The following is a 15,269-nucleotide window of genomic DNA, read 5'->3' as shown; positions in this document are numbered from 1 at the left end:
AGAGGATCCCGCTTCCCTATCCAAACCCACTTTCCCTGACATCCAATCCTACATGGCACATGGGGCATCACCATGAGGCTATGCATTGACCATGTGAGCATATACTGATGAACAAGCATCTCCACTGTGGTGTGATAGTTACTTTTCATCTCCCAACTAGACTACCATGTAGCATATATTGATGTTTGTGTTGTTTCTCTGCTTGCTTGTGCCTTGAGCAGTGTGCAGGCTACAAGTTTCAGAAAGAGCAACACAAAGAATACAGATCTAAAGATGAAACTTTGGATATCAGTATAGAACAGTTTGTCGTGGAAGGCCATGACCAAGGGGAAGCCATACAATACTTCATGAAGATTGAAGGTACATGTTTTTCTATTCGGTTGACTTCTGAACTGTAGCCTACCGAAATAGACGACCCTAACTAAAACCATCGCAGAATTCACTTTGAGGTTCATGAGCTTCTACCAATCTTATGGTACCGAAGAAGTTGAGTAAAGGGGGTGTTCTATGAAGGGGGTGATCCACCCTCTCCATCAAGAAATAATCTTCAAGTACTACTGCACCTTAGGTAATTTAGCAGTGGCTCTGCCTGCCTCTCAAAGCACCTTATATGTTGCTCCGTGTGTAAGATGAAGATCGACTGTGTGATCGTTGTTGTGCGTGCGAATATATGATCACACACAGAACTTGGCATATGTGTCGACTGGATTGTGATGGGATCCAAATTGTAAAAATATCAACCCCATATTTGATAGTATATCAATATTATCATATTAGTCTTATAGAGTACTTTGTATTCTATTACTGACAACACAGCATCCCAAAGCAACATAGAGGTTGTAAGTATTGTGTTTATTTCATGACACAAGAAAACACAATGATGTGAGGAACAGAAAACTTAATTTATAGTCGCACTTGTTTCCTTACTTTTCGGGATATTGTGTGCCCCTAAAATTTAACATGCGAGTACCCTTCTTGTTTGATTTTCTTATCATGACCTGATTATATATTCATCCCATAAAAATCCATCTCTCACTGTTATTTTTTGAGAAAATCTCCCATTGTTCTTTATTCTTCAGGAAAATCTATCACTGTTATATAGTAGTTTTTTTTTTTTGAGTAACTGCTAGGAGTTTTTTTTTGAGTAACTGATATAAAAACCTATAACCTATATTTTTTTTATAGTAGTACTAGGTGCACACAAAAAAACTCTGTTTAATTCCAAAGCATGGGCTACTTGGAGTCTTGGACTATTGCGTACATGTGCTCAAAGCATTAAGCCTATATATAATGGGCTTGGGCCATGCGTACTATACACAAGTAGCCGACCAGCCAGAGGGATCCAGAATCTCCATCCACCCACTCTCCAGCAATGTCCAGCGAGCCGCTGCCGCCGCCGCCAGCAGCGAAACCTCCGTCCATCCCCTCCACCACTGCCCTCGCCACCGCCGCCGACGGGACCACCACCATATCCTCCCTCGGCCAAGACCAACTTCTCGACATCTTCCTCCGCCTGCCCAACCTCCCGGATCTCGTCCGCGCCGCGCTCACCTGCCGCCCATGGCTCTGCGCCGTCCGCTCCTCCCCGTCCTTCCGCCGCCTCTTCCGAGCCCTTCACCCAGCGCCCCTCCTCGGGATCTTCCTCAAAGTGGACGACGACACCGCCCCCTCCTTCGCACCCCTGCGCCGCTCGGATCCCGTCGTCACCGCCGCCCTCCGCCGTGGCGACTTCTTCCTCACCTCCCTCCCGCTGGACGACGCCTGGACTGTCACGGACTGCCGCGACGGTTACGTCCTCCTATGGAATACTCTCTGGGCCGTGGCTGTGGTGAACCCCATGACCTGGGCTGTGGACGTCATCTCCTTCCCCGATGATGTCGCGGATGGGAGTCTCAGCGATTTCGGCTTCCTTGGTTTCCACCTGCTGACTTCCGACGAGAATCCCCGGTCGTTCCGTGTGGTCTGCCTCTGCGCCGACGTCTCTAGGGTTCGTGCTGCCGTCTTCTCGTCGGATACAAGGGGTTGGGCCGTCCACCCATGGGTGGAGATCGGTGGTGAAAACAGCCTCAAGTACGGTGCAGGCACGATGGTGGACGGTTCAGTTTACTGGCCTTTCTATGCCGAAGGACGCATTATCAAGATCAACACTGCCTCCTCTGTGGATCTACCCTCACACACAACTATTGATTACTGGCAAGACGATTTCATCGTTGGGGATACCAAGGATGGAGAACTCTGCATTGTCCGTGCATCCGATGATTTTCGCCTCCATGTTTGGATCCGTAGTGTGGGCGGTGATGGAATTGGGATTTGGGTGCGGCAGAACATGCTCTCTTTGGGTGCGGAAATTGATCGGGTCACTCGGGGCTTGGAGGGCCAAGTCAGGGTTGTGCAAGTGAGGTCTGGATGTGTCTACTTCTCCATGACACGCATGACTAATGCTGGCACACAGCGCACCTGGTTCTTCTACCTTTCATTGGAGACCATGGAGATCGAGTTACTAATCCACGGCACATTTGATGACTGTGCCTTTCCGTATCATATGGCCTGGCCTCCTTGTTTGATTGGTGATGATGGGAGCACTGGACATGAAGTTGAAGCTTCTTGCTGAAGTCTGCACTTGTTTGCCGTACGAGGAAATGAATGAATGGGATTTTTCCGGTATGAGTTTACCACTATTAATTACTTTTCTGATGATGCAAAATAATATCTGGTTGACATTGAAAATTGGAAGATCGTGCTATTCTATCTTGATGGTTATGCCTAGAAACCTTTAGATGATTTCAAACTATTGGTAAAATTCTGCTAGAAGATGTTGCATTTCCTGCTAGGCCCCATTGACCAATTTGTTCCTACTGTTTGTGTTTGTGTTCTCTCATTTATTGAGAGAAAAGCACAGCAGTGCTAGCTCTGGAAAGTAATTATAATAATCTTTGAATATAATTAACTTCAGATATGCATCTGTGACTCTAACAAGAATCCCTTTATGCATATTACTTTTTTTGTACATCACAATCCCTTCATCTTTGAGGATGCAAATTTTCTTGTTTTCCATTTTTCTTCCACTGCACAACCTCTTAATTTTTGAGGATATGTTTTTCAACCTTTGCTGTTCTTTGTTGTGCGCACATAAAATAAGAAATTGGCTTTTAAGTGCTCAACTATTTGCCTCTTCTTCTTCTTAGGGATATGTTCCCGACCTAATTTTTATGGTAGCTTAGTTGCGACTTGTTATACTTGTATTTCAGTTCACAATGTTAGCCAGTTGTTCCCTTGACTAGATATCGGAGAGTTCTGAAAGTAGTTATTGTTTGCTGCATTCTTTCTGCATCTCGGTGCTACTGTTTTGTTCTACATTTACTGCAATTTACGTTCAGATTTTTAAAATGCAAGTGTCAACCATGTTCAGTTTCTTCCAAGTATAGAGATAGCAGAGTAGAATTGCACAAGTTACATCCTGAAGCAGTGCACCGAGTAGGAACTCACACAAGATTAACACACTGCTTTTGTGATGCAACAGCAGCAGGGATATTTGCGTTTTTGCGAAAGAGGAGGGGAATCTGTGGGTGGCAAGTCGTCGTTGTGCTTGGCATCGAAATGCATTATTTCTGGTGGCTGCTCATGAGGAAAGTTGGGAATCAACTGCATTTGTTGTGATAGATTTGTACAAAGGATACTTGCTTTTGCAATGTATTGCCTCGAGTAGTGGCCAGTGCCCAGAATGATACCGTGAGTCTGCCTATCATTTTAGAACATTCAGCAACTGAACCTTTTATCTCTTCTCCGGTTATTTAATCGAGTTCAAGTTTCAGTATGTTATATTCAAGTAGCAGAACATTATATGGCAAAGTTTCACTGCAATTTCTTTTGTTGAGAAGATCTCCCACTGTGTTTTTTTCTTTTGCTTTTAGAAAATCTCCCATTGCTATATGCTCCCTTCTTCCCGAGATAGATGGCGTGTAAATTGAGTTACAAAAACCAATACCTTTTATGTTTGACCAAACATATATAAAAAATATGTATATATAAATAATACCAAATGAATATCCATATATCCATTGTTACATTAATTTTCATAATTTCCGTGAAAAGGATATATTTTTCATAATTTATTCGGGCTATCACGTATACATGGCCCAATCCCATGGGCTGGGGCATCGTGGACTGTCGCGACGGTTACATCCTCCTGTGGAACTGGAACATGATGTCCGTTGCTGCCGTGAACCCCATGACCTGGGCCGTGGACATCATCCCGTTGCCCGAGGATGCCAGGGAAGGGTGTCTCCGTGGTTTCGCCTGGCTTGGTTCGCGTCTGCTGTCTTGTGAGGAGAACCCCTGGTCGTTCCGGGTGGTCTGTGTCTGCGTCGACGTGTCTAGGGTTCGTGCTGCCGTCTTCTCGTCGGAGACATGGGATTGGGGCACTGGGCTATCCACCCATGGGTTGAAATCGGTGGTGACAACAACCTCAAGTACAATGCTGGCATGCTAGTCCATGGTTCCATTTACTGGCCTTTCCATGGCGAACACCGCATGATAAGGATCAACACAGCCACCATGGAGGTCACCAATGTGGATCTACCCTTGCAGGTGGACGTTTTGAGGTGCAATTACAAGGCTGGGGAGACTAAGGATGGTCACCTATGCATTGTCTATGCATCTCATGATGACTTCCTCCTCCATGTTTGGATCCGTGGTGTAGATGGTGATGGAATTGGGATTTGGGTGCCGCAGAACATACTCTCTTTGAGTGAAGAAATTGGTCGGGTAACTCAGGGCTGGCTGGGCCACCTTAGGGTTGTGCAAGTTAGGTCTGGATATGTCTACTTGTCCATGAAATGTATTACCCCTGTTGGCATACTCCGCTGCTGGTTCTTATCCCTTTCATTGGAGACCATCAAGATTGAGTCGCTCATCCACGGGACATTTGGGGACTGTGCCTATCCGTACGTTATGGCATGGCCTCCTTGTTTGATTGGTTGTGATGGGAGCAGCACTGGGCATGAAGTTGAAGCTTCTCACTGAAATCTGCACTTGTTCGTCTTATATGAGGAAATTAATGCAAATTTGCAGGTATGAGCTTAATTAGCATTATAAATTACTTACTTTGTTGACGCAAAATTATATCTACTTAGTTGGCATTGAAAACTGGAAGATCGTGCCTTTGTATCCTTCCTACGCAATGGTTATGCTCATAGAAATCTTTAGATGCCTGATAACCGTTGGTATAGTTCTGGAGCTAATGAATTTTATTGAAGATTGGATTTTCATCTGCTGCAAACTTTCTATGGAATACTGCTATGTTTTATTTGCTGCCAGGCCCCATCGTTTAATTTTTTTTGTTTGTGTTTTTCATTTATATAGAGAAAAACACAGGACAGCTAGTTCTGGAAAGTAATTATAATAAACTCTGAATGAAATCAACTTTCAGATATGCAGCTGTTATCGATACAATTCTAGTTCTTTTTGCTGCACAATCTCTTCATCTTTTAGGCTGCAGATTCTCTTGTCTTTCAACTTTTGTTGTTCTTTGTTAGTGCGCGCGGCTAATAATGTAAATAAGCTTTTAAGTGCTTAATTATTTTTTAGTATGCTACCGACCTAATTTCTATATTACCTGCAATTTATGTTCAGTTTTTCAGAAAATTGTCGTATAAGATCACCTTGTTGCAAGAAAGCTGATTTTGGAAGTGTCGAGTCAACTGTACTCAGTTTCTTCGGAGTATAGGACCACCTTAATCTTGCGTCTTAATCATTAATCTTGTGCAAATTCTACCCCTTGGTGCAAGAAACTTGGTGCGTTTCCTAGTTATATTTTTGGAAGAACAGAATTGCACAAGTTGCATCCTGAATCATCGCACCAAAGGGTAGAATTTGCCCAAGAGTAAGACGCTGATTTGATGTAGATTAACACGCTGCTTTTGTGACGCAACAGCAGCAGGGAGATTTGCGTTTTTTGGCGAAGAGGAGGAGAACCTGTGGGCGGACCGGTAACTGCAAAGTCGTGTGCTCGGCGTCGAATGCATTTATGTTGACTGATGGTGTAAAGTTGGGAACCAGACCAGATGCATTTGATTTGATCGGTTTGTAGAAAGTATGTATTGCCAGATTGACTCAGGTAGTGAGTGGTGAATGCTCGAAATGATATAGTGAGTCTGCTGCTTTGCCAATTGCCATGAACAGTGTAATCTGCTGTCGTTTCAGAACATTCAGTGATATGGTGAGTTGAACCTTCTGGATGTTGTATTCAAACACAACATTTTGTGGCGATGGTTTCAGAATGATTAGTAGATGGGTTCAGGGGAGTAGTGATTTCACTCGCGGAGATTTATTTCAGGGAACTCTCACCTATGAGTTCAGATATATAGGCGGAGAGCGCATTCCTTTCGGAGCTCGTTTTATGGAAGTGTAAATTTCCTTCTGCTGCATACTTTTTGTGGAATACTGCTATGTTGCATCGGCTGCTAGGGCTCAGTAACCAATTTGTGTTCTTTATTTCTAGAGAGAAACCAGGGCTCCTAGTTTCTACTTTTGTGCCTGGAAAATTAATTATAATAATCTTTGAATAAATTGAATCGTTGGACACGCATCTGTGCTACTAACAAGAATTCCCTTAATACATACTACCTTTTACTAGTAAGATCTGCTAATTGTGTGATAACAACTTGCTTGTGGCTTGTTATGCATATATATATTTTTGGTGTCTTAGTTGTGACTTGCTATAAGTTGCATTTTGGTTCGCAATTTTAATTAAGGAGTTGATGCCTTGGGGAATACTAGTACTAGATATGAAAGAATCATGGAAGTAGTGGTAATAATAGAATATGAGTAAAATGGAATTTGTAAATATGTGTCTCTGCTTGTAACCAGAATCCTCCAGTACACATAATATTTACTAGGAATACTTATGAATTGTCATTTTTTTTAATTGTACTAGCTTGAGCATGGGCTTCTTGAAGTTTGGTTGTTTCTGCTGCATATGCCCAGCTAACAGCATGATTTAGCTTGTACTGAGTGCTTAACTAAAAATTTCATATTTGGTGACTTATTATACTTGTATTGAGTTCATGATATTTAGGCAGTTAGTGCTTTGATGGACTAGAAACCTAATACTAAGGAACTGACTGTTCATTTTTCTGCATCTCTATATGCTTATCTTGAGGAATAAAATCCGAGTACTGTGACTTGTCATGATATTAGGCAGTTGGTGGCTTGTACTATAAAACTTATTGTTCATTCTTCCCATTCTCTATGGTCATGTTATATCTTTATTAGGAACGGAATCCATGTCATGTGACCGATGTATTTACAAGAATTGGTTTTGTTTTGCCTGTGTATTCCCTCAAGTAGCTTTGAGTTATATCGATTATCGTATTGATTTGCTGATCAACATGTAACGTAACCCTATAATCTACCACTCTTTAACGCGATAGGATTAGTTGTTCATTCTGTTCAAATACTACAACAGTAGGACAGGGCACATGGCCATATCCCACTTAACTCATAGGCTCATAGCACATGGGCAAGTTTGTTTGTTTGGTGCCTATGGATGCCACATAAAGGGTGTGGCCACCAAAAACATGCGCGCACTCAGATGATTGAACGCCTTAACAGGTTGGAGGGGGTACTACAGTGGTCTTGGTCTTGGCCCGACACCGATCGAGTCCAGGCAAACAAACACCTTGCCCTTTTTTTTTCGAAAAGTAGGTTATCCCCCGGCCTCTGCATCAGAAAGATGCATGCGGCCATTTTATTAATAAGAAACACCTTATATTCTAGGGGTGTGAAACCACCCCAGTTCAGGCCTCGACACCCAGAGCTCCTCGTTAGCACATCTGATGATACACGGCACCAGTTCTGAAGGGAGCGCCACTCCTGGCCCTGGCGATCATCGAGGCATTTCTCCATGATAGAGCACGAGGCTGCTAGCTATAGCATCAAGGTGCAGCGCCGGCGCCTCAACTTGCAAAGGGTCTGTCTGAACTCTTGTACTCTTCTGTTGCAATGCTTCAGAATGTATGATGACCCAGAATGTATGCTTTAAGAAAGACCGACTTTCCAGAATGTGAATGCCAATGATATGAAATATTACTAGTATGAAGATCGATATGCTCCAACAATGCTCTTATCACGAGGTGAGGTCGGTCACAGAGATATCAGCACTCGTACTTGTCCGATTCAACGGTTAGTGTCTTATGTTGGCTACCAACCTTGATTAGGATCTCCTTTCATGGTGATTGAGTATTGTAACTGGCCTCAAATTTCGTATCATATTTCATATCCAAGGATTAGCTCAGATTACATCCATGATTAGGCATTGCATGCAATGTCGGAAAATGTTTGGCACTAGCAGTTCTTTACAAGTTCCAACAAGTCATTCAACTTACCGCATGCTGATTCTCTTCCCAGAAATATGCTGATTCATCAGAAAAACGGAACAGGTCTCTTGCAGCAAGGGCGAGGAACGAGGATACATGCAGGATTCACGGTGCAGCAGCTAGGACGCAAAAAAGAAGAAACTATGTACTTGCAATACTATTAATCGGGCACCAACTACTTAACACTTTGAGTTGAAATTACAAGTCATTGCTAAGCCACCACGAAAGTTTCATGAGAAACATATCCCAAATAGTTAAGCACTTACTACCTCCGTACCAAAATACAAGACGTTTTTCTAGGCTAAACTAGCCTAGAAAATGTCTTATATTTTGATACGTAGGGAGTAGAAGCCAATTTTTATGTCATTAGCTGGGCATGCAACAAAGAATAACTAAGACATCTTTAAAAATGAATATATTGTGTAACCAAAAACAGAAGACAAGAAAAATCCTATCAACAATCCACACATCACATTAACAAATGCTAGTACTCCCTCCATTCCAAAATTCTTGTCTTAGATTTGTCTAGATACGGATGTATCTAATACTAAAACGTGACTTGATACATCCATGATATTTGTCAGAAGCACGTATGCAGTATGGGATTTTTGTCAGAAGCACGTATTGATGTTTGAATGAATTATCATTGTATTAAAATTTAAAACTACTTTTTCATAGCAAATGAGTAAGAACTAGCTATACTGAACTACTGATATAAGTTTACCCAACTACATGGCAAAAAAATTGCATAAAGTGGACACAAATCTTTTGAGACGTGATGATTTACCACAACATTCCGGTGTGGCGTTGGACGTCGGACCAAAGAGCCGCGGCAGAGCACACAAATCTTTCGAGACGTGATGATTTACCACAACATTCCGGTGTGGCGTTGGACGTCGGACCAAAGAGCCGCGGCAGAGCACACAAATCTTTCGAGACGTGACGATTTACCACAACATTCCGGTGTGGCATTTTTCACATTCTGAAAATGTTTGCAGCTCAGTTAATTAGCTAGCCGCCTAGAGTAGAGTCGGTCTTTCTGAAAGCAGCTTCAGACTGCACGCTCTGGGTCGGCATCAGGATCTACATCATGAACCATTCATTCATTCATCGCATCAAAAGAGTACTAGTCCAATTTACACAAGACCCTTTTGCAGGCACTGCTTGTTGCTGCTCTAGCGCCATTGTGTAGAAATGCCGTCTTTTTGACCGGTTACTTGCAAGACAGAAGCAACAGCGTCCTGGCTAGTTGGGGGCAGACACTGGACTGGACTGGAGCATCACAATTCCTCGAGGCTTCTTTTCTGCACTGGAGTATTAGATATCTAGCCCATCAACTGCTTAATATCGCAAACTGAATACAAGTATAGCAAGTCGCCACAAAAGCGAGGTGCATATTTTTTATTTTCTGATTTTCGGCACATCAAGGAAACCAAAACTATTTCTACTTGTTTCCCAGCTGGTAACACGCCACCTACCAAAGATTCATAGGTGCTGGAATTTCCATTCAAAATTCACATCTCTGCCAGTGAAATCACTACTCACTTGAACCTGGTTCTTTGCCGCAAAATGGTGCATCTGAATGCAGCATACTGAAGGCTCTTAAATAATCGAAAAGGAGAGAGATGATCAGTTATTGAACGTTCTGGCATGACACTACACTTCATTGCAATTGGCAAAGCAACAGACTCACTACATCATTCTGAGCATTGACCACAATCTAGGCAATACACTCTTTCTACAAATCCATCATCATGCTGATTCCCAACTTCACATGAGCAGTGAACAGAAATGCATTCCTATGCAGTTGCACGCCCACCCATCCGCAGGTTCCCCTGCTCTTCGCCAAAAAACACCAATCTCCCCTGCTACTATTTTGCATCACAAAAACACAGTGTTAGTCTGTGTAAATTCTACCCTTTGGTGCAATGTTTCAGTATGCAACTTGTGCAATTCACTCTTCTAAACAAAAATTAAAAAAAACACAACAACTTTCTTGCAAATAAGGTGATCTTATACTCCAAAGAAACTGAACATAGTTGACGCTTGACATTTTTTTATGACTGAACATAAACTGGTAGCAGTTAAAATAGAGCAAAACAGTAAACAGCAGATGAAGAAATAATGCAACAAACGGCAACTACTTTCAAAACTCTCTGATATCTAGTCAAGTAAGGGGCCAGCTGGCTAACATTGTAAACTGAAATACAAGTATAACAAGTCGCAACTGAGCCACCACAAAAGTAAGGTGGGAACATATTCAGAAGAAAAATAACAGATAAGCATATTACTAGTTGTGCGCACAATAAAGAACAAACAAGGCTGAAAAAAGATCCTCCAAACTTAAGAGATTATGCAGTTACAAAAAAAGTAATTCGTATACAGGGAATCTTGTTAGAATCACTGGTGCATATCAAAATTTCATTTTTCGAACTTTATGCACATCTGAAAGTTCAGAATATTATAATTACTTTCCAGAACTAGCAGTCCCGTTTTTCTCCAAATAAAGGACAAACACAAACTGTAGAAACAAATTAGTCCTAGCTGCAAATGTAACATAGCAGTATCCCACAGAAAGTTTGCAGTAGACGAAAATCTGATCTTCCATCAAATTCACTAACTGCAGAACTGAACCAATAATTTTAAAGCATCTAAAGCTTTCTAATGTGATTAACCATTACTTAAGATACAAAGGAATGATATTCCAGTTTTCAATGCCAATTAGATATTATTTTGCATCAACAAAGTAAATAATAAAGATTACCTCATACCCATAAACTTCCATAAATTGCCTCCTATGATAAACAACTGCAGGCTTCATTGAGAACCTTCAACTTCATGTCCGATGCTCCCATCATCACCAACCAAACAAGGAGGCCAGGCCATAATATACGGACAGGCACCCCCATCAAAGCATCCCTCGACCAGTAACTCAAGCTCCATTGTCTCCAGTGAAAGGGAGAAGAACCAGCAGCGGAATGTACCAACGGGTGTCATGCATGTTGTGGACAAGTACACGCATCCAGACCTAACCTGCACGACTTCGAGGTCGCCCTCCAGGTCCATAGTGATCCTATCAATTTCACTCAGACCAATTGTCTTCTGCGGCATCCAAATCTCAATCCCATCACCATCCACACCGCGGGTCCAAACATGAAGAGCAAAATCATCAGATGCATAGACAATGCAGAGTTGGGCATCCTTGGTCTCCCCAGCCATGAAATTGCACCCCTCCACCGTCACCTGCGGGGGTAGATCCACAGATGTGATATCCATGGTCGCAGTGTCGATCCTTATCATGCGCCCTTCGCCATGGAAAGGCCAGTAAACAGACCCATCCACGAGTGTGCCAGAACCAAACTTTAGATTCTTGCGTCCATAGATTTCCACCCACGGGTGGACAACCCAATCCCACGTCTCGGACGAGAAGACGGCGAGACGAACCCTTAGCTTATCCCCGCAGACACAGACGACGCCGAAGGACGAGGGCTTCTCATCGGAGCACAGCAGGTGGAAACCAAGGAAGGCGAAATTGCGACGTTTCCCAGCCTTGACATTGCCGGGCAACGGGATGATGTCCACGGCCCAGGTCATGGGGTTCACGACGGCGACGGAGGGCTTGTCCACTGACGGCCTATCGAGCTTGTTCCATAGGAGGATGTAACCGTCGCGGCAGTCCATGACACCCCAGGTCGTTAACGTGCCGGCCTTCACTGGGAGGGAGGTGAGGAAGAAGTCGCCGCGGCGGAGGGCGGCGGTGACCTCCGGATCTGAGCGGCGGAGGGGGACGAAGGAGGGGGTGGCAGCGCCGTCGATGTTGAGGAAGAGGCCGATGGGGGGCGTCCGGTGGAGGACGCGGAAGAGGCGGCGGAAGGACGGGGAGGAGCGGACGGCGCCGAGCCAGGAGCGGCAGGTGAGCGCGGCGCGGATGAGGGCCGGCAGGTTGGGCAGGCGGAGGAAGATCTCGACAAGCTGGTCCTGTCCGAGGGAGGATACGGTGGTGGTGGCGACAGCAGAGGTGGTTGGTGGTGCGGTGGTGGTGATGGTTGTGGTTGTGATGGTGGTGGTGCCATCGGCGGCGGAGGTGGTTTTGATCGTGGTGGTGGTTGTGATGGCAGTGGTGCCACCGGCGGCGGAGGCGATTAGGGTTGTGGTGGTGGTTCCGTCGGCGGCGGTAGCGGTGGTGGTGGTGGTGGTGGTCATGGTCGTGGACGAGATCGACGGAGGTTTAGCTGGTGGCAAAGCCACTGCCGCCATTGCCGGAGTGATGGAGATTCTGGAGCCCTGGCTGCTTGGTTGGTTCTGCTGTATACTTGACGCTTGGCCGGCCCAAGTCCATGAGATGCTTCAACGCTTTCAGCCCATGTACACAAGTGGTCTAAATTATGTCATGCGCTGGAAAGGCCCATCAAGTTTTTTTTTAACTTTATTAGGGACATGTGAGGAAGAGGTTTCTCATGCTGCAAGATTAGGACCCTGTCTGGTAATCCACCAACTCCCGGAATCTGCGGAGCGAGGAAAATGAAGCTCCGTCAATTTGAACTGTAGCTCCACCAGCTCCGGGACACTGAACAGGGCCTAATTCTTATTAATTTCGTCTTTGTTTCTATTTCGATGTACTACATGACAAATCTTCAGCTGCCCAGAAAACTGATTGCCAAATTAGATGCTATTATAAGAAACTTTTGGCGGAAAGGCAAAACTTTATGCCTGAGAGCTTGGAAGGGTATTTGCACTCCTAAAAGGGATGGTGGGTTAGGAATAAGGAACATCCAAGCCTAATCCTCTCTGCAGCTTGGAGAATTGCATAATGCCTTGAAAGTCTTATGGCCAGAGTTCTCAAAGCTAAATACTTCCATGACACCTCCATTTGGAGAGCTAGGCCTAATGTCCACAAATCTTCCTTTTGGACTGCCATTATTAAAGTTTGCCCTATGCTTTACTCTAACTCTTTCTATCAACTTGTCGAGGGTAATGTATTGATATGGAGTTCCCCCATGGTGTTCTATTTGGAGCTCTTTTTATCATCATCACATAATTCAGCACCAGCCTTACATTTATCCCTCCAATTTGAAAGATCTATGGTAACCTAACCATAAATCTTGGAATGAAAATCTTGTTTACTCTCTCTTTGATGTTTAGGCAGCAAACATTATTCTCCAAACCCCCCCATAACTTGAACGGGAACTACTAAGAGTGCATACAAGCTATGCGTACATATTCTTCATCAAGAAGGAGCTCCTCAACCAAGGCAGTTGTCTACTCTTGTAAAAACACTTCTTTTCCAGGTTTGGAAGGACAATATCATTGCTATGATTATCACAAAGTAACTACATAAGAAAACCGAGGCACGCGGAGATAACCGAAGACGGAGCCGGGGCTCGCCGTCGTGAAGCCGGAGCCAGGGCTCGCCGGTGGGGTGACGGAGGAGCTCGACGACGCAGCGGCCTTGAAGTGGGCGCGCGAAGATTGGGTGCGGACGGAGCTGGAGCACCAGTGCCGCGCCTACGAGCAGTTCGCTGCTCGCGCCGTGGCCGCGACGAGGGAGGCGTCGTCGTCCTCGATGACGACAGCGACGACGACGCGCCGCCGCCGCCGGTCCGCCAGGGCGACGCCGGGCAGGGGTCCAGACGGGGCGGCCACGTCAAGGAGGAGAAGGACAATGAGGACGACGGCGGGGATGGCGGCGACGTCGGCGACTTCGCCGCGCTTAGCGCGTTCTTTGGCCCGTACTTGTAGTGCAGCCATTTTTTTACTAAACTTTGTTATGTAATGTCATGTTATGCATATATATTTTTGGTGGCTTAGTTGTGACTGCTATAAGTTGCATTTTTTTCGCAAATTAATTTAGTTAATGCCTTCGGGAATACTAGATATCAAAGAATCTTGAAAGTAGTTTAATAAAATATGAGTAAAATGGAATTTCTAAAATATGTGCGGTGTTTCTAACCAGAATCCTCCGATACACATGCTATTTACTAGGAATACTTCTGAATTGTCATTTTTTTGTATTGCACTAGCTTGAGCATGCGCTTCTTGAAGTCTAACAGCATGATTTAGCTTGTGCTGAGTGCTTAAATAAAATTTCATATTTGGTGGCTTATTAGTGACTTATTGTACCTGTATTCAGTTCATGATATTTAGGCAGTTAGTGCCTTGATGTAGTAGAAACCTAATAGTACTAAGGAACTGACTGTTCATTTTTCTCCATCTCTATGCTCATGTTGATATCTTCAGGAATAAAATCCGAGTAGTGTGACTTGTCATGATATTAAGCAGTTGGTGCCTTGATGAAATACGGTACTATGACTACTGATGTATTTACAAGAATTGGTTTTGTTTTGCCTGTATATCCCCTCAAGTAGCTTTGAGTTATATTGATTATCGTACTGCAGCTTTGCTGATCAGCACGTAACGTAACCGTGTAATCTACCACCGTCGATAGGATTAGTTGTTGATACTGTTCAAATACTACAACAGTAGGACAGAGCACATGGCCATATGCCATTTTAGTTGAGAGATGAGTTCTTGGATGCCAGGTTCTGGCTTACCACATAAAGGGTGTGGCCACCAAAAACATGCGCGCTCTCGGACGATCGATCGATCGAACACCTGAACAGGTTGTAGGGGGCACTACAGTGGTAGTAACACAATGACGGAGTACTGTAACTGACCTCAAATTTGGTATCATATATCATATCCAATGATTAGCTCAGATTACATCCATGATTAGGCATTGCAATAACGGAAAATTTTGGCACTAGCTAGCTAGTAGCAGTTTACAAGCTTGAACAAGTCAATCAACTTACCGCAGGCTGATTCTCTTCGAAAAAGCAAGAAAAATGTAACAGGTCTCTTACAGCAAGGGCCGAGTAACGAGGATTCACAAGGTGC

At 44.1% G+C, this 15,269-nt stretch overlaps 2 protein-coding genes and 1 pseudogene across 3 annotated transcripts; 2 read left to right on the top strand and 1 right to left on the bottom strand.

The window, feature by feature from the left end:
- The first annotated feature begins 1,313 nt into the window (after positions 1 to 1,313).
- LOC125506550 lies at positions 1,314 to 5,954 on the top strand. 2 transcript variants are annotated; one of them, XM_048671341.1, is made up of 2 exons: positions 1,314 to 2,661; positions 5,933 to 5,954. In XM_048671341.1, exon 1 carries the CDS (start codon positions 1,373 to 1,375, stop codon positions 2,609 to 2,611), a length of 1,239 nt encoding a protein of 412 aa, XP_048527298.1. In that variant the 5' UTR covers positions 1,314 to 1,372; the 3' UTR covers positions 2,612 to 2,661; positions 5,933 to 5,954. The 2 variants fall into 2 exon arrangements, with proteins under 2 accessions (XP_048527298.1, XP_048527297.1); XM_048671340.1 differs by lacking the exon at positions 5,933 to 5,954 and adding an exon at positions 3,521 to 3,876 and having other exon boundaries at positions 1,315 to 2,661.
- LOC125507655 lies at positions 4,145 to 5,089 on the top strand (annotated as a pseudogene).
- A 5,238-nt stretch (positions 5,955 to 11,192) lies between the features above and the next one.
- On the bottom strand, positions 11,193 to 12,632 carry LOC125507654. The gene has a single exon (XM_048672165.1). It carries the CDS (start codon positions 12,630 to 12,632, stop codon positions 11,193 to 11,195), a length of 1,440 nt encoding a protein of 479 aa, XP_048528122.1.
- Positions 12,633 to 15,269: the final 2,637 nt, after the last annotated feature.

The sequence above is a fragment of the Triticum urartu genome, chromosome 5 (genome assembly GCF_003073215.2).
Source record: "Triticum urartu cultivar G1812 chromosome 5, Tu2.1, whole genome shotgun sequence".
NCBI lineage: Eukaryota > Viridiplantae > Streptophyta > Magnoliopsida > Poales > Poaceae > Triticum > Triticum urartu.
This window is presented reverse-complemented; position numbering and strand designations above follow the sequence as displayed.